General features: G+C 38.4%; 1 protein-coding gene across 1 annotated transcript in view; it reads left to right on the top strand.

The window, feature by feature from the left end:
• Nucleotides 1–18,506, top strand: part of TASOR2 (transcription activation suppressor family member 2) — a 71,708-nt gene that overhangs the window by 30,425 nt on the left and 22,777 nt on the right. Inside the window, exons 7-16 of the mRNA XM_021696733.2 lie at nt 785–876; nt 3,270–3,394; nt 3,474–3,493; nt 3,579–3,678; nt 5,589–5,689; nt 6,366–6,469; nt 9,918–9,990; nt 10,089–10,151; nt 11,693–12,412; nt 15,977–16,219. Of these exons, the coding sequence (XP_021552408.2) occupies nt 785–876; nt 3,270–3,394; nt 3,474–3,493; nt 3,579–3,678; nt 5,589–5,689; nt 6,366–6,469; nt 9,918–9,990; nt 10,089–10,151; nt 11,693–12,412; nt 15,977–16,219 (1,641 nt within the window). The remainder of the gene's footprint in view (nt 1–784; nt 877–3,269; nt 3,395–3,473; nt 3,494–3,578; nt 3,679–5,588; nt 5,690–6,365; nt 6,470–9,917; nt 9,991–10,088; nt 10,152–11,692; nt 12,413–15,976; nt 16,220–18,506) is intronic.

Here is an 18,506-nt window from a genome sequence, read left to right as displayed (position 1 = left end):
CCCGTGCTTTCTCCCCTGCTCCCCATGCTGTGACCCACCAGCCTGCACAGTTTATAATCTTTTATGCTTCCATACTTGTGTTCACTCTGTTCTCTGAGAATTTCATTCCTCTGTTTAAAGAACTCCTTTTCTAAGAAAATATAATTGCTTATTTCCATTTCTTTGTGTCCTCAAATACATGTGTCTGACAAATAGTTAAGTACCTACCATATACTGGGCTGTGGTGTGGCTACAGTGGTGAGTACAACAAACGTGACCCCTGCCTCAACTGGAAATTGTACAGACTAGCAGCATAAGCTGCTTCAAGGCAGGACCTTGTCCTATTTACTTTGGTGCCACTGCTGCCTAGCACATACCTGCCAAGTGGCAGACCTTAGTGCTTATTATTAAATAGAGTCCTTACTGAGATTTTTTGCAAAAAATAACTTGAGAATCGGATTACTACAGATAGGCCTTTTCACTGAATGATTGCCTTAAAAAAAAAAAACTTAGAATTTACCAAGAATTGTGATACTTGTATCCCTTTTTAGTTATTGTACCCAACTAGAACATTGGTTGTCCATCACATACCTCTTGTCTTGTCTTAGCTCTAATGTTTCCATACCTTTAGAATATCTTCAATAGTTTTTAAAAGGTAAGCAGTTTCAAAACAGTTTAATGTTGACTTTTATTTATTTGTGTTTTGTGTTGTCTTGTTCTGTTAAAGGTAGCCCTACATGTGAAATGTATGTGAGTAAACAATCCTTTTAAAGTGTGAATTAATCTGTATCTTATACTTTTATAGGTGTGTATATTTCCAAATACTCAGACTATCTTCATGCAAGACCATGGTATCATGGGAAGTGTGGTTATGTTGTAATTTTTAACCTAATTAAGGTAAAGCCCAAACGCTCTTTTATGTAATTTTTCTTTTAAAAACTGAAAGTTATCAGTCTGTGATAATGTTCTTTGCGGATCATTTGCTAAACATCATAGTCACTGAAGACAGCTATAAATTCAGAAAAGATAACTGCTGTTCTTGCTTTCCTTTAAAGACAAAGCTTTTTTGTTCATTTGATAAATGATCTATGAATATGTCTTTAAAAAAACAAAACAGGGGCGCCTGGGTGGCTCAGTCGGTTAAGCGTCTGCCTTCAGCTCAGGTCACGATCCCGGGGTCCTGGGATCGAGCCCCGCATCGGGCTCCCTGCTCAGCGGGAAGCCTGCTTCTCCCTCTCCCACTCCCCCTGCTTGTGTTCCCTCTCTCGCTGTCTCTCTCTCTCTGTCAAATAAATATATCTTTAAAAAAAATAAATAAAAAACAAAACAACTTTCAAAATAACACAGAAGGTAATCAGTAAAAAGTCTTCCTCTCGCCCTGGCCCACAGTGCCACTTTTTAAACATTAAATAACAGAACATAAGTAGCAACCTATAAGAACAATGTGATTACAGTTAGAGGAATTAGACAGCAACTTTCGTTTTCTGTTTAAATTGTTGAAATAAGAGAGCCTTATTTCCTTTATCCCTAAAACATCCAGACCTGTTCACAGTTTTATGTGGCATCTGTAACTGCTGATCTCAGAAATTCTTAAAACACCCTCAAATAGTTCAAGTAGTTCCTAGGAAAACTCTGACTTTAGAGATTGGTGGGCTTTGTGAGGACATACTCTGTGGTCTCATTTTGTTGTTTTTTGCTTCAGTTTTAGCTTTCTTACTATCTTGAGTTCTCTGATTATAAACCAACACTACTGATGTGTTTTTTTGAGTGTGAACTGTTCACATTCTAAGGTGTGTCCCCAAGAACTGGAGGGAAGGTAGCATCACACTGGCGCGCGCGATCCCCACTCCTCCTCCCTCTGCCTCCTCCTGCAGGAGAGCTACTGCAGTAGATGGGCCATTGGCTCACATAACCCTCGTTCTGTGTTGTACCTCTGTCAGATTGTGCTTCGCCCTGGGTTTCTTGGCTTGTAACCCCCTGTCCGGTGGATGTTGCTGGTCAGTTTTTACCTATATGCTCTCAGTTCTCCTTACTTCACTGCTCACAAGCCAGCCATGCGTAACATCATAAAATGTTGGAGGGGGAGAAGATACAGGTTGTGATTGCTCACTGAGAACTACTATTTATATTCTTTGGCTTTTTATCAATGCCCCTGGTGGTCCTATGAATGAAGAGGCAGGACCTTAACACCCCCCCCCCCAAAATTAGATTCTTCCTGTAAAGATAAAAATTAAAGTTTTCTATAACTTTACCTCATTTTGGTATATATTCTGTGTATTTTTCCACATATGTCATTATATTCACAACAGCTTTTAAAATCGTTGTATGATATTTCATTGTATGGTAACCTTAACTGCCTCCCCCGCCCCGCCCCCTGGAAGACATGTAACTCTTGATGAAGAGAAATCTATAATCGGAAATACTATCGACTATTCAGTAATCAGGTCCGGCTAAGCACTTTATTGTATATTTGCTTCTTGCTGATGTACTGGGTCCTGGCATAATAGAAATACCTTGATCTAAAAATTATATCAACAAATTTTTCAAAATTTGTTGTTCAAAAATTATATCAACAAAAATTATATATAACAATTGATAACTTAATACTTCAGTTTGAAAATTCATCTTGTGAAATTTTAGATTCCATTTGTCACCTTCTATGTTACAGTCATTGACTAAGCTAATCTGTTCAGTTGGTGGGCTGTGTAATTTTTCTTTTACAGAAATGGTTCTCTTAAATTTGGGGGGATTCACGTACTCCTTTCATGTTGTGGTAGAAGCTGTGATCATTTACCTCAGGAAGATGCCCAGACATACCAGATTTTTAAGTACAATGTTAAGAAGTTCATAGATAATTAAAACTATTGTTGGCCTTAAGATAATTTGCTAAGAACCATAGTTGTTAACACAATTTGAAACACATCCACATCCTTACTTATTAGGCTACTTTTAAATGAATCCTAGAGTAAGATTATTGCCTTTTGAAGACATCTGATAAGTCTTAATATTTTTATTCTAGGGAAAAGTCAAGTTTGTGTCTGAGAATTATACCACTAACTATACTAGCCCATCTTCTGGCTATGATTGCCACGTGGCTGCAAATACTAACAAGGTTTCTCACAAGACGAGTCATTTTCGCGCATTTGAACTGAGTCAGGTATCGTCACCTGGGAATAAATCATTCCCAAGATACATTTCTGAATCTAATGTGTTAAATGTTAGGACTGGGTGGAGTTGAGATAAAGCATTCCATGGTGCTACTCTGATAATCCTTATTTCTTTTCTTTCAGTATTACCTCTATGAACTTTCAGGCAGCTCTGTTATTGAGCGACCCAGGCAGATCTGCCCTTATATTATTGTAGCTTTTCAGTATAGGGAGCCTAAAAGGATGGCAGCATCAGCTCATAAAAGCATGTAAGTAATTATGCACATACTTTGTTTTACTGGATCTGTTCTGTTTGCTCTTATAAACATGCCTTTCCTTTTTCCCTAGATTTGAACTCAGTGAAAATGGTAAGAAATTATTTAATTGGTTCTTTTATTTAAGTAAATGTTTTGCTCATAAATAATCAGTTTCTTTCTTACTCATTTCTTACAGTGCTCACCTCTTCATGGCAAGGCAGATTAATTATTCAAGGCTGTCTGCTGTGTGATATAACTCTTTGGTCCTCTTATGGTACAGCTGTTCCAACGCAACTGTAAGTATTGAGTTTGTGTCCTTTACTGTTTGATTTTTTTTTTTTTAATTCTCATTTTGAGGTCTTGTTTGTTGGTACTGGTGTGAAACAAAGCAGTCATACTTGGTTTTTTATTAGAGTACTTTGGGTAGATGTATAGAGCACAGGAAACTTAAAATTCAGGTCTAAATTCTGACCTTGGCTTTGAAATAGTTTTATAATCTTTGACAAGTTGCTTTGGAAATTTTAGTGTCTTAATCCATTCATGAGAATATGGCCTTGATACTAAATGTTTGACTTTCCCAAGAAATAAATTGGATTTGCCTCAGTAGCAGATGCAGCAGATTACAGGCACTTAATACTATTATTGAGTCTTTATTAAGAGTTGCAGGAGCTGATTTTGTAATTTTCCCATGATTTTCCTAGACCACTGTTAAGTAGAGTAGCTATTACACATATTTGCATTATAATGAATTATTTGTTTTGGGGGCATTGTGAAGGGCATCTCATGAAATCTTTTTATTTAGTCTGTGCTTCGTTTGCACCCAAAACTGTTGAAAGACAGACCTATTCTATTGAAATATAAGCTGAAGATAGGTGTGCTGTCAGAATTCATTTTCTTTCTGTTGCCTGACCTGTTTTAAGAGGGAGGATTGAGGGTTATTACAACCCAGAAAATAAAGTAAGAATTCTATAAATAGGGGTGGGTACCTGGGAGGCTCAGTCGGCTGAGCATCCGATTCTTGATTTCAGCTCAGGTCATGATCTCAGGGCCATGAGGTCAAGCCCTGAGTCAGACTCTGCGCTGGCATGGAGCCTGCTTAAGATTCTCTTCCTCTCCCTCTGCCCCTTCCCCCCTACTCTCCACCCCCTGCGCGTGTGCGCTGTCTCTCTGAAAACAAAACAAAACAAAACAAAAAAACGAATTCTGTAAATAAATAAATGGGAGAGTTGGGAAAGTTCATTGTCACTGTGGAGTACAACTAATGAGTGTAGAGAGAAATGGCTAGAACCATTACCTAAATGGTTAACATCACCAGCAGTGGAATAAATATCATGTGCTTCCTAATAGGATGCATAGAGAATGACACAGTGTCACTTGTGTGGTATTCCTGCCAATCTAATCAGCAGGAAACATCAGATATACCCAGATTGAGGGGCATTCTGCAAAATACATGGTCTGTATTCTTCAAAAATACCAAGGTCGCTAAAGACCAAGAGACTGTCTAGATTGAAGGTGACTAAAAAGACATAACTAAATGCAGTGTGTCATCCTGGATTGGATCGTAAAACAGAAAAAGATTTGTTTTCTTTTGTTATAAAGTCCCTTAGTGAGACAGTTGGCAAAATTTGAATAAGGTGTGTAGGTTAAATAATGGAACCATATCATTATTAATTTCTTGATTTCATTAATTGTTCTGTGGTTGCATAAGGAAATGTCCTTTCTTAAGGATACACAAAGAAGTATTTAGGGGCAAGGGGAGCATTTATAAGTCTACAAGTATTTGAAAATGAGTTTTCAAGGAGAAGTCGGGGGAAGTGGTACAAAAGTCTGGATGTGGTTCATTCAGTGGCACTGCATGGTATGCAGTCCACTATTGTCAAAAGTTGTCAACTCTTACATAGCATAATTTTTAGAAAATTCTCATTCCAGTATGCATAATTCTTTCATTCATCTAGATATTTTGCTAGTCTCAAAAACACATGCATTCAGAAAATGTTGAACATATTTGCAGACTGTAGCCTGTGGGGTCATATATTTGAAAATCTATAATATTTATAAATATGCACATTATTTGATTCAGATTTTATCAATTTCAGGACTTTTCTTGTTATGATATTTTTGTTTGCATTTATATTAGAAAATAAAAAAATACGAAGTTGTAGTTTAAACGTTTATTAAATTGCATGATATTGTTTTTTTTTTTTAGGCCACGTGAACTAGATTTTAAGTATGTAATGAAAGTGTCATCTTTGAAAAAAAGACTACCAGAAGCTGCCTTTAGAAAACAGAATTACCTGGAGCAAAAAGGTCTGTTCAGATGTAATGATACACTGCATGCCCTGGGCTTTGTTCAGTTTTTTCCATCTGTCACGCGCACGCTCTTACACACTCTGTTGTGGTTTTGCCCTGAGTGATTCGCGGAAGGGCCTTTTGTAAAAGCTGTAGGGTTGCTGTGATTTATTTCCTTGGAGGCTAACTAGAAACTGAAAGGTAATTTCATCTAAGGTGGCAGAGACTCACTTTACTATAGAACACTGAGAGAATTCAGCAGAGAGTTGCTTACAAATAGTCAGAAACTCCTAACCATGCCTTTAAAAGAGAACAGAGGTTTTGTGGTGGTGGTTTTTATTTATTTATGTACTTCTAACTGAAGGAAAAAAAGGAGAAAACACGAGAAGGAAATTTCCTGGTCATTTAGATTAATTCATGGAACATTGATGTTTATGTTATTTATATAGTATGTATTTGTCTTGTTAAATTCTAGAGTAGAGTCCATATTAGTGAAAGCATTGTTTCAAATACTTGACACAGTAACTTCTTATTGAGGAGTTTTATAACAAAGACCATTGAATGTTAAATGTTTTTTTAAGAGTATTTCTAGTTCTTTCATCTTTTTAACATATAAAATGAAAAACTTGGTTATAAAAAAGCATAATAGCATTTTAAAATAAGAAATGTTCTGTTTTTCTGATTTTCTCCATAGTCTCTTGCCAGGATATGTGCTTCAAGATGTATGAGGTGGAACTGTCAAACAAACAAGGGGAAAAAATAGATAAACTAACAGAGTATATGAAAAATAAGCAATTGGTAAGAATCACCTATTTAAAATATAATTATTATTTTTTCTTTGAATTAAGAAATCGATATCTCATAATTAGTTGACTGTGCCTAGAGTGAATTATTTTAGTTTGCTGAAAGGATTTTCATTACTTAATATGTGACATATTCTTTTTTTTAATTTAATTTTATTATGTTTTTTATCTATTTTTTTATGTGACATATTCTTAATATTTATTGTCTAATATTTTCATCCTCCTTTGTGTCTCAGTTTACATTTGTATTTCGCTGGTCAGTTTGTACTCCTAATTTTAAGAATTAGAGGACAGTTTTCCCCAAATCTTTGTTGTTGTTGTTGTTGTTGTTTTATGACAAAAGAATTGATTAGATCCCTAGTGTTTCTGAGTTAATCAAAGGACCACTTGTGAGATACTTCTTTAAAAGTGACCTGTGTTGATCTATAGGTATGTAAGGAAAAAAAATCAAATGCTGGTGCTCCCACTGTTTCCATATTGTAGAAAGTAAGCCGCTAATGAGAATTATGTAACAACCCAGAGACTTCTGTCCATTTTGTCAACCAGGGTTCCTCAGTGTGAGGAATGAGTAGAGGGTGACTTTTTATGAGTGAGACCTAAACATCCCAAGGGAGATGGTGTGAGTGTGGGATAGTGATCTAAACATGTGAGCGCATTAGTGGCATGCTGGACTACCCCCATAGTAGATAGCAAGAAATCAGTAAGTGAAAACAGGACCTGTGTCCAAGCTGTGAAGATAATGGGTCTTAGGGGCAGCCAGTTTAAGATACTTGGAGTTACTTGTGTTGGAAACCCAAGCTGGCTTAGATAGTAACAGGACTGAACAGGCTTTTTTTCAATTCTAGGTGATAAGGCCAGTTCAAGTACTCTTTGTTCAGGACTTTGTGTTTCACCTCACTCTGCTCTGTACACTAGTTTTGTCCTGAGGCTGCCACTCGGGGCGACATGCTTCCTTTGTGCATCTGGAGAGAGAGAGCCCCTCCTCACCTTCACTTCAGTTTCATTAGACCAGTGTATGTCATCTGCACATCCCTTGTCCAGTAACTAACAGGGAATGGGGTGCCTTGACCCACGCAGGCCATCCTGAGCCCACCTGCCGGGACTGGGTCCAGGGTCAGTCCTGCTGAGTCTGTGGCAGTGCTCCTCAGCACAGAGGAACCAGCTGGGCAGCAGTGGATGCTGAGCAGATGGCCGTTGAGTATCTCCTGGGGGAGTGTAGGCTATGTTGTTTTACAGTAGCACAGTCCATTTTCTATTGGGAAATTAAAAGGAAGAGAGTCCAAAAATGTTTTCAGAACATGCATTCATGAAGCGACTGTTTGTAAGTGCAAATGATATCAAAAGTAGCAGAGACCTGATGCACAAATCACATCAGGTCCTTCCTCCTTGGTGTCCATGCTTTTTCTTCCTTTTTTTTGTTTTTTAAGTTTTTATTTTAATTTCAGTTGGTTAACATACAGTATTATATTAGTTTCAGGTGTACAGTACTGTGAGTCAACACTTCCATACATCACCCGGTGCTCATCACAACAGGTGCACTCCTTCATCCCCATCACCTGTTTCCCCCACCCCCCACCCATCTCCCCTCTGGTACCTAGCCGTGTGTTCTCTAGCGTTAAGAGTCCATTTCTTGTTTTGTCTCTCTCTCTCTCTCTCTCCCCTTTGCTTATTTGTTTTGTTTCTTAAATTCCACATGTTGAGTGAAATCATATGGTATTTGTCCTTCTCTGACTGACTGAACTTCACTTAGCATTATACTCTCTAGCTCCCATGCTTTTTTTTCTTGCCTCATCATTGTATGAATAATTTTTACATATCCGTCTCCCCACCTAGACATTGAGTACCTTGAGGGCAGTTATCATATCTTAAGCATCTTTGACACCTTAGTGCCTGTGCCTGGTGTATAGAGGACAAGCAATAGATGTCCCTTGAATAAAGTATATGTGGCCTTGTACCCAGAACACTGACCTTCAAGAACAGTACCAACCAAGGTCTCTTTTTAACAGGGTCTTAAGGACATGTATGGCTGTATTTTTCTGTGTGTAAATGGAAAAGTCTAATAGATATGTAAATATTGTATGATTTCTCCCCACAAAGGTTAAAATAGGAACTTTAACCCTTTCAGTACATAATCTGAGAGACCAATAAGATATATATTTCTGTTTTATTTGCACATTTCATCTGTATCACAAAACTAAAATGCAGAATGATGTAGAGGCTAACTCTCTTGTCACTTTCACTTTTTATAGTAGTAGAAAATGAAGCCAGAATTATACCTGCAGTTTACTAGATACCAAAGCTATGGGTATATATAACTACTGGTATATTTATTCAATAATTATTTCTTCAGTCCCTACTGTGCGCCCAGAAGCATAAGTACAAATACAGTCCCTGCCATCATAGAATTTGTAAGACTGGAGGAAACAAAAGCAGAAACTGTCACGTGCCCAGGGGCTATCGCAGAAGCGTGTGGAATGATTGTTCCTGTGGATGTAATCATTGGAAGTCTTTTTCATACTTTGTTATTGAATAATTTATTGATTCCCCATATTTGTAGGCTTATGACCTATCAATCTTTGAAATAGAGTGTTTTCTCACTTTATTCTAAAAAATGGTGTATTTTGTTTGTTTCTTTTTTAACTGAAAAATTACTATATGAACATTGGATTTTCTCTTTGTTATGGATATATAAGCTTTTGAAATGGTGACTAATGGAAAAGCTGTTATCTTTATGATTTACAATGGCAACTTTTGGATAACTTCCCCACTATCTGGGGAAAAATTCCCAGAGTTACTAGAAACATGAAAATTTCAGGATTTTTTTTTTCTTGAGCTCCAGATTCCCCTGAAGACTGTGATAGAGGGAAACGAGAGGAAGAATTTTTTTTTATCTGCATCTCTTGTGCCACGGGACCTAATTATGTCATTAACTATTATTTTCTTCTCTTAGGATGCTGTAGAAAGGATTATTTTATTGGATCGTATCTTCCAGTCTTGAGTTCCAGGATTCTGTGATATTTTTTGTGTAAACATGAGCTTAAGATGCTAATCCCAGGTCTGAGTCACCTTGAATTTGTAGTGGCTGAATGGTGACAGATTGGCTACTTAGGCAGCAGAATGAAATGTCAAGCATCTTAATGAAAAACTGAAATGTCTTTTCTAATTGATTTGTTACATAGTTGAACACTATCCTAAAACTAACCTTAATGTTCTGGTTCTTATATGTAGGCCTCACAGAGCCACGATTATTTGAGGACTAAGGAACTTGCAGTTTCTGATACTGGGGACAAAATTCTCCTGATTCTTACAAACACTAACATTTCAAGAATTGTGTTATATTTATACTTTTCATGAGCTCACAATTCACTGCAGAGTGTGGTAGAGGGAGAAAGAGAGGGACTGAATCTTTTTTCACTTTTTTTTTTTTTTTTTTTATGTTTAAGGCAATCATCAAATGCTTAGAAGATCGGGGGGTTTTCATCTTATTTACATCATCAGCCTTAATACCAGAAACAAGTAAGGACCACTTTTTTTAGAAACTGTTTTTCAGTATGTTTACTTTTGTTTTATAAGATCAACAACCTAACTTTTCTTATGATTTTCATTCTGTGTAGATTTTGGAGATGGGCAGACGGGTCTGTGTGGGTTACATTTATTCCATCCATCCCTTCCAGCAGGTAAGGGCACAGTGACGTCCAGTTCATGGAGTCTGGGGGATATTTTTCAGTCTTCATCTTGACCTCTCAGCAGCACTTGACCCTCGTAACTGTTTTCTGCTCTGAAATCACTCTCCTTTAACCTCCCTGGGTGATCCCTCTTTGTCTCCTTCGCTTTCCTCTGAGCTTCACATGCCCATATTCAGCTGCCTGTTGACATGTTCACTTAGATGTCTCAGGTGTTTAGTCACATTTTCCTGTTTATCCATGTTTGCTCTTCTTTTCCTTTTCGTAATACCGGCTCAAGGGCAAGTGTATTCAGCTAGGACTAACTTGGTGTTTCTTAATTTTGCAGTTACTTTTTCTTTAAAAAGAGCGGCATGACTCAGTTCAGTTCAGTAGACACCAGAGGCTGTTGTCATCTGTGGGTTTTTTGGGTTTTTTTAAGATTTTATGTATTTATTTGACAGAGAGCACAGGTAGGCAGAGTGGCAGGCAGAGGAAGAGGGAGAAGCAGACTCCCTGCTGAGCAGGGAGTCCGATGTGGGGCTTGATCCCAGGACCCGGGGATCGTGACCTGAGCCGAAAGCAGATGCTTGACTGAGCCACCCAGGCGCCCCATCTGTGGGGTTTTTTAATCTAAGAGTTACTGATGCCTTACATTTTCTAGGACTTTATTACCCACTTCTCAGTGACCTGACCTTTTCTCTTTTTTCCCCCCTCTTACTATTTTTCTTTATGTTATTGATTTGCTGAAAAATTAGCATTTCAGTCAAAGAGTGAGCCAAGGAGAGAGAGTGGAACACAAGACTAGTCGGTTTAGTTACTTACTTTTTAAAAAATGTTTAATTTTTTTTTAAAGATTTTTATTTGTTTATTTGAGAGAGAGAGCATGAGAGGGGAGAGGGTCAGAGGGAGAAGCAGACTCCCTGCCGAGCAGGGAGCCCGATGTGGGACTCGATCCTGGGACTCCAGGATCATGACCTGAGCTGAAGACAGTCACTTAACCAACTGAGCCACCCAGGCACCCCCAAAAAATGTTTATTTCATTTTAACACCAATAGTTACCATGAGATTTAGGGGTTACTTAAAGGTTTTACTTTCTGCAGGTCAGTTAGTTTGCATTGTAATTTCTTTAAAAGAATTTGAAGTAAGTTAAATAAGGTACAGATAAAATAAGACCGATTTTAAAAGCAGGAAATGAGCATTGAAAATACTTGAAGGCAAATCTGCGATGGTACCTGAGCTCATGCTGGGCTCCTGGTCAGATGAGGTGGAGCTGCCTTCCTCACTCTAACCTAGTGACTGCACTGGAATCACTCGTTTTTGGTTTGCATGTGTGTGTGTATATGAGTAATTTCATGTAAATAGAGATATATATATACATTAAATGTACCCATAGGTCTTCTGTTAATTGCCAATTAGATTCCCATGTGAAACACTACCATATTCAACCATCCCATGGTTTTGTAATCCACAGGATTTTCTTCCTGCATGTTTTTGTAGAATTAAAAAAAAAAAAGACAAAACTTGAGGTTTAAATGTATATGTATATGTTTTAGGGCTGAAAGAATTGAAAGGTGAAGATGACATCTCATTGAAGGTGACACCTATTTTACCTGCCCTTAATTGTGCCCTGCTAGAAGCAAAGAAGTCATTTACTGAAGAAGGAGTGTGTCCAAACACATTAGTAAAGCATAGTTTCCAAGAACTGTACAAGGTAGACAAAGGCTCTTCATTGACCGCTGCTTCCCAAGATGGAATTCAAGAGACTGCATTCTTTGGCCAACTGTCCAATGGCTTTGACTTGGTTCCTCCAGTGGAAAAGTGCCCTTCACAGTCTTTAACTCAGTTGAGGTCTTATTTTTCAGATCCTAGTGGGTATGTTTTGGAAGTGTCTACTGCGTTAGATTTATTGGCAGAGCGTCCTCAGTCCCCTTGTATCTCAGATGGAATTTGTGACGCTGCATTTTCTTTAGTTATGACTCCAGATCCTGAATTTCTTGACTCAGAGGTAGAAGTAAGAAAAGAAACTGAAACCGAGAAGAATCCTGAAGAAATGTTTAAAGCCAGGCAGGGAGCTCTGGTTCCGTTAAGCGCAGTATCAAATCTGAGAGTTCAGCCTAAGAGAAAGGCAAGCGTACCACCCGCCGTGCAGAGTAAAAGGGTGAACTTGTGCCGCCCCTTCCCCAAAAGAAATCCTGCCGGAGCAAGCAAGGGTTCGGATTCTCTAGCAACTCTCAAATTAGTTAAAGGACCGTTCCCTCAGAAAAGAAAAAGAGGTAAGTACGATTTCTGTGGAGTATGAAATGAGCATTAGTAGTAGCTATGGTACTGATTGTCGTGCCCCGAGCTGGGGAGTATCAGGTAGAAGTTTGCTAGAAATGCCAATGTTTCTCTCCAGGTGATTTGTCTACGTGCTAAAATTTGAGAAGCACCGATCTAGATGGCAGATGAAAATCAAGAAATAGGAAAAACTGTAAGATACCTCAAAAGCCCACTCACCAAAGGCTCATATTTCATTTGTAAAGTGCTTCCAACAGTCACTCACTCATTTACACTCCATTCTAAGCAATGGTGACTCAGTTTCTGAGCTATCCTTGGACAAATAAGGGTGGCAGAAGAGGGTCTTCTAAAACCAGGCTCACCAGTAGCAGCAGGAAGTGATAACCAGTAGTTTGAACGTGTATAAAGAGGGAATTAAATGCCTGAACTCTCCAAACCTAAAGCAGTCTGGGGCAAAATTTCCCATCCTTTGTGTGTATCAGAGTTTTTAAAAATAGTCACCTGGATCCTGCCGTAGACCTGTTCAAACAATGTCCAGTGGCCTAGAGACCTGTATATTGAAATGATTCTACAAATGGCTTTGTTGCCTCCTGGAAATTAAATGAGAATCAGTCTGGAGCCATTTAGTGTATAGGCAAATGTGCCGTGGCAAACAGAGCACAGCAAACCACGTGATTTTGGCTTACCGTCACCTTAGTTGTGTGTATTGTACTTTGCTTAAAGGTAGGGAACCATATGCTCCATGACCCCTTACAGAAGGGGTCAACCAACTGTGGCCAAAGGGTCCCTCAAGCGTTTACCAGTTGTCTCTGCCTGCTTCACACCTTGCTGGCAGAGGTGAGCAGCTGTGACTGAGATCATGTGACCTTCAAAGCTGAAAATATGTCCTGGCAGCCTGTCCCAGAAAAGGTTTGCTAACTGTATGTATAATATTTTGAATTTAGAAATGTTGGTGCCTAAAGAGGAAAACATCAGGGATATGCAGATCCTCAGGATTGTAGATAATTAAGGCTTTACCCTGTGGCTTAACAGATAGTTATTTCTGGCTTTTTATAGTTGGAGACGGGGTGAGTATGTGCGCATGCACACACGTGTGGGAAGGATGGAAAGTGTGGCAGTATAAAGCGGTAAACCAGACTGTACAGCTACTTACAAATACGTTCCAGGCCAAGCATGTTGGGTTTCTTCTGTATATGAACCAGTTTACTTCAAGCTGTTAAATAATCTATAATTCAGGATACATGTTGTCACTGTTTCTCAAATTTCCACTTTAAGAAATGTTTTATGTTACATAGTCCAGTGCAGGCAAATATATACATGACTGAAACAAAAATTTCAAAAAACATTTACCCTAACTATGCCTAGTACAATCTAGTATTTTCTGTCCTGCTTCATTTAAGAAAGGATTCTGGTTGCAACTCATTAAATTTATTTTACAGTCCACCAATGAATTGTGCCTACAACTTTAACATGGCATTGAGTGATGCAGATGATCCCTGAAGGATCACCTTCTTCTGTGTTTCTGTTTCCCTCCCAGGACCTGGGTTGTGTGCAGTCTTCCTGCCTGCCTATGCAGCTGCTAGGAGCCTCCCCTAGCTCTTGGTCCTCTCGTCTTATTCTCTTTCTCTTCTCAATTTAGTCTGAACTTTTCCTGCTTGATTTATATTTTGCCTTTTTTGTGCTAAAAATTTTAGAAAATAGCTGGAGTAGAATGAGAAGTCATAAATAGGAAGGAAGATAATTAGACCCAGGGAAGTGTACCACATAAAGAGATGCAAGAGCTTTTTTTTTTTAAAAAAAAAAACCCTTTCTCAAACTCCCAAAAGAATGAAATTAAATTGGTCTGTTTTCTACATTTCACTAGTAGTCATCACAATTTATTAAACTACTATCGTGTTTCCTTTTCTCAATTGAAATACAGTTGATCCTTGAACAATGCAGGCATCAGGGGCGCCAACCGACCCCCCACACAGTGGAAAAATCTCTATAGCTTTTGTCTCCGCAAACTTAACTCCTGATAACCTCCTATTGACCAGGAGCTTACTGATAGTACAAATCACTGATTGACACGTACTCTGTATGTTTTACATATTATATACTGTATTCTTACAATTATGTAAGCTGGAGAAAAGAAAGTGCTATAAGAAGATCATAAGGGGCGGAGGCCCCTGGGTGGCTCAGTCGGTTAATCATCCAACTCTTGATTTCAGCTCAGGTCGTTGTCTCAGGGTCATGAGATCAAGCCCCACTCAGCGGGGAGTCTGCTGGAGATTCTCTCTCTCCTTCCTCCGCCCCCCCCCCCCCCCCCCGCTCTCTCTCACTTGTGCTCTCTCTCTCTCAAATAAAATCTTAAAAAATATCATAAGGGGGGGGGCGCCTGGATGGTGCAGTCAGTTAAGTGTCTGACTCTTGATTTCAGCTCAGATCATGATCTCAGGGTTGTGGGATTGAACCCCACGTTGGGCTCTGCACTTAGTGCGGAGTCTGCTTAAGACTCTCTCCCTTTCCCTCTGCCCCCTATCCCCCCCTCGAGCGTGCACATGCGTGCGCACTCTCCCAAAGAATAAATCTTTAAAAAGAAAATCAAAAGGAAGATAATACATTTATAGTAGTGTACTTAGATTTATTAAAAAGGAATCCATTCAAACATTGTTCATGGGTCAACTGTAGTGTTTTCTGTATAACGTAATTTTATAATATTTGCCAACACTCATGTGTGATATTTTTATTGATATCTTTGGGACTAAATTTTTTGGTGGGAACAGCTGAAAGTAAAAGTTTTCAAAGGGAACATTTATTAACTTTTTTTTTTAACTCTTAAAAGGTTGAAACGCTTTCTATTAAATTAGCAGGGTAGTCATGAGGTTTTTTCCTACATACTTGCCTCCTAGCTGTTCCCTTCCATGTGAGAAGCAAAGCTGAGCACTTTGTAAGAGAGATGAAAGCTGAGCACTTTGTACGAGACTTGTAGAAAGCTAAATCAGTGAAGGCTTCTTCAGCAGACCTTCCTCTGTCTGCTCTGTAAAGATGATTTTTCCAGTGGTATTAAGACTTGTATATTTAGGAATAGTCAAGTGAAATCAGAAGATGGCTCTTTATGAATATACAGTCTCTTTTCTGCAGTGCGATTACAGTTTTATCTAATGACTTCATGGGAGCTGTGTTGCTTTTCGGTAAATTGAATTCTCCATTCCCCAGTGCTGTGAACTACCATCTTCAGCCTTCACCTGCCTCATCAGTCAGGAAAGATTATGGAGAATTTTTTTTCTTTAGTTAAGTCATGCCTTGTTTTTACAAAGTTATTACTCTGACATTCTTCTTCACCTGACAGGCTATATCCAATGCTTAGAAAGATCATGTTTTTATATTTATCTGAAACCTTTTAACTCATGCTTTGTTAAAAAAAAATCTTTTAATGAAATACCCCAAATTTTATATTTTCTTCCCTATTGTTAAAGTTACCCCTCCCCCCAAAAAACAAAAGAAGTCAAAGGAGAAGCTATTGCTGATAAATATTTGAGCCCCCTACCCCTTAAAAAACGGTGTGTTTTCTACATAAGGTGCTGACGTGCGGGCTGCACAGTTTGTACAGACAACCAAATTGGATAGGAAAAAACAAGAAGCTCCCATTTCTAAAGATGCTCCAGTGGCAACGAATACTAAAAGGGCAAGGAAACAAGAGAAATCTCCAGTCAAAACTGTTCCAAGGGCTAAGCCACCCGTGAAGAAATCTCCACAAAAGCAGAGGGTAAATCTAGTAAAAGGCAATCAGAATCCCAGAATCAGAAAGCAGCCACAACCTGGTAAGAAACACTCTTCCTGTCGACTTAAACACTGCAATGCAGACTAATTGAGATTGCAAGATAGTATATTGAAATAATCTAAGAACAGCTGAAATTTAGCAACAGTTCCTGCTATTTCCTTGAGTTCAAACACTAACAGGACTAAGTAGGTGGGTTTCCTGTTGTAAATAAATCTGTTAAGTGCAGGTTCAGACCTTCACAAAATAGACCCTACTTTTTAGTTTGCAGAAAGCCTGAACGTGAATGGTCTACAAGAGTGTCAGTGTAGAGAGGCTTCCTTATAAATAAATGCACACAGAAAGTATCTGGCAATATTTTTCTGGGCCGTAATCAGTTAAGAAAGTAGAAGGTTAGAAGTTTATTTGTCCAAAGGGAGTTAGAAAGAGATCATTGAAGACACTCAGTAGTCCAGAACCCTGTGTTTGGTTTTAGAAAGCATTAGATTAATTTTAAAAGCGGTTTTACTTTCCTAGTTTTGCTTCAGTGAATAATAAAGTTTAGTTATATGAACAAATGCCCAACTGCTCTAGTTCTGTATTTTCAACTGCTAGACAGAAAGCCCCACCGTCCCCACAGACTTCACCTCCCAAGCGGAGCTCACATCGCGTCCACATCCTGTCTCACCTTGCGTCCGTGTGTGTGTGTGTGTGTGTGTGTGTGTGTGTGTGTGTGTATGTGTATGTGTTGCACTTCTTCCAGCCTGCAGAGTCTCAGACTTCTCCATCTTCCGTACTGAGGCCTGTGGGGTTGCATGTGTGTTGTTTTTCTTGTTAACAAAGATGTAATGTCCTCATACTTTGTATTCTTACGGTTTTCTGTCTAATCTCCCTGATTCTGCTTTCTCCCTCACCTATTTTTAGATTTTTAAAAAACCTCATGGTTAGTGGGAATTCAGAAAATATTGTTTTATTGGGCTGATGGTATTATGGGTAAGAGTGGTTTTTTCTAAGTTTCTTTAATATTGTTTTATAACAGAAGGGTTTTTTGTGTGTTTTGTTTTCAGTGAGTGACGATTTTTTAAGAGCTCATGTGATTCGAAAACCCAGTGTTGCAGTTTTGAGACACATACATACCAAATGCAAACTCTGCTGGTCTCTTGGGCGGTTCCTAAGGAGGCCTTACTCCACACCTCCTTGTTTCCCTCCTGCTGTTTCTCGTTCAGCGTGTCTGTCCTGCCACGTACTCCATGCTTCCCCACACGTCACCCCGATTTCTGCTCTTGTGCACTTCCCCTCCACCACATTCTGCACAGCTAGTCCTGCCTCCACCATGAGGCGTTTCCCGATGCTCTGATCTTCACTCAGCTCTCTGTTTCTTTCATTTCCTTCTGGGTTTTTGAGAACACCGTAGAATCAAATTCGTACTCTTCTCTAATCATTTGATTTGTCTTGGTCCTGTCTTTCCAATGAATTTTTAAACATCATGAGCATAGATACACATATAAATGCCTTGTGTGCTGAGCTGTGTCATTTGAATTATTTGTACTGAATTGGTACAAATATTTGTAGATATTTGTTGACTAATGGATTAATGGGAAGAATGCAGTTGGGTATTGGCAGAAAAGTGCGCCCAGAAAATGAAAAGTTTTTAAAATATGTATTCAGAAATAGGCTGATTTGTATTGTAAATGTCTGTATATATTGTGCAGCCACATTCCAAGTTAAAATTTTAAGCTTGCCACCTTTTAAATAATCTCAATTTTTCTTTTATTTCTTAGTCACCTATACTAATCTGTTTCATTTCTTATACTTAAAGTATAAGAATTTAAGAAGGCTCATTTTTGTTACTGAAACTAGTGCTTTTTTGCCCTTTTTAAAGTTTTCAATATAGCTTTTACTTATTGAACTCTATATTTTACATATATTTCATTTGGTGTTGTCTTATTTGTATTTTTTAAAAGAGATCAGTATTCTATTTTTAACTGATTGAAAACTTCTAACAAATCAGTAATTAAATGATTTAACTGAGACACATAATCTGTTAAAATAAAGCCTTTTTCTTCAGTGCAGTGTTCTTTATATTAGGCTTTACTTACAAGTGATACCCTGTGTAAGAGCCGTAATATTAATGACAATGGAATGAAATTAGTGTGAATAAACACATCAGAGATCATGTTTCCAGTAGATCTGTGGGGCTGATGACGTATCTCTGCTTCGGGTCACTTCACCCACCTAATCCCCTTGGGTTTTGCTATTTTAAATAAAAAGTGGACAGTGGTTGATTACTCTTATCCTTCCCACCACACACACACACACACACACACACACACACACACACACACACACAC

The sequence above is a fragment of the Neomonachus schauinslandi genome, chromosome 5 (assembly GCF_002201575.2).
Source record: "Neomonachus schauinslandi chromosome 5, ASM220157v2, whole genome shotgun sequence".
In the NCBI taxonomy this organism is placed as follows: Eukaryota; Metazoa; Chordata; class Mammalia; order Carnivora; family Phocidae; genus Neomonachus; species Neomonachus schauinslandi.
The sequence above is the reverse complement of the archived record's forward strand: the minus strand, read 5'-3'. Positions and strand labels throughout refer to the sequence as shown.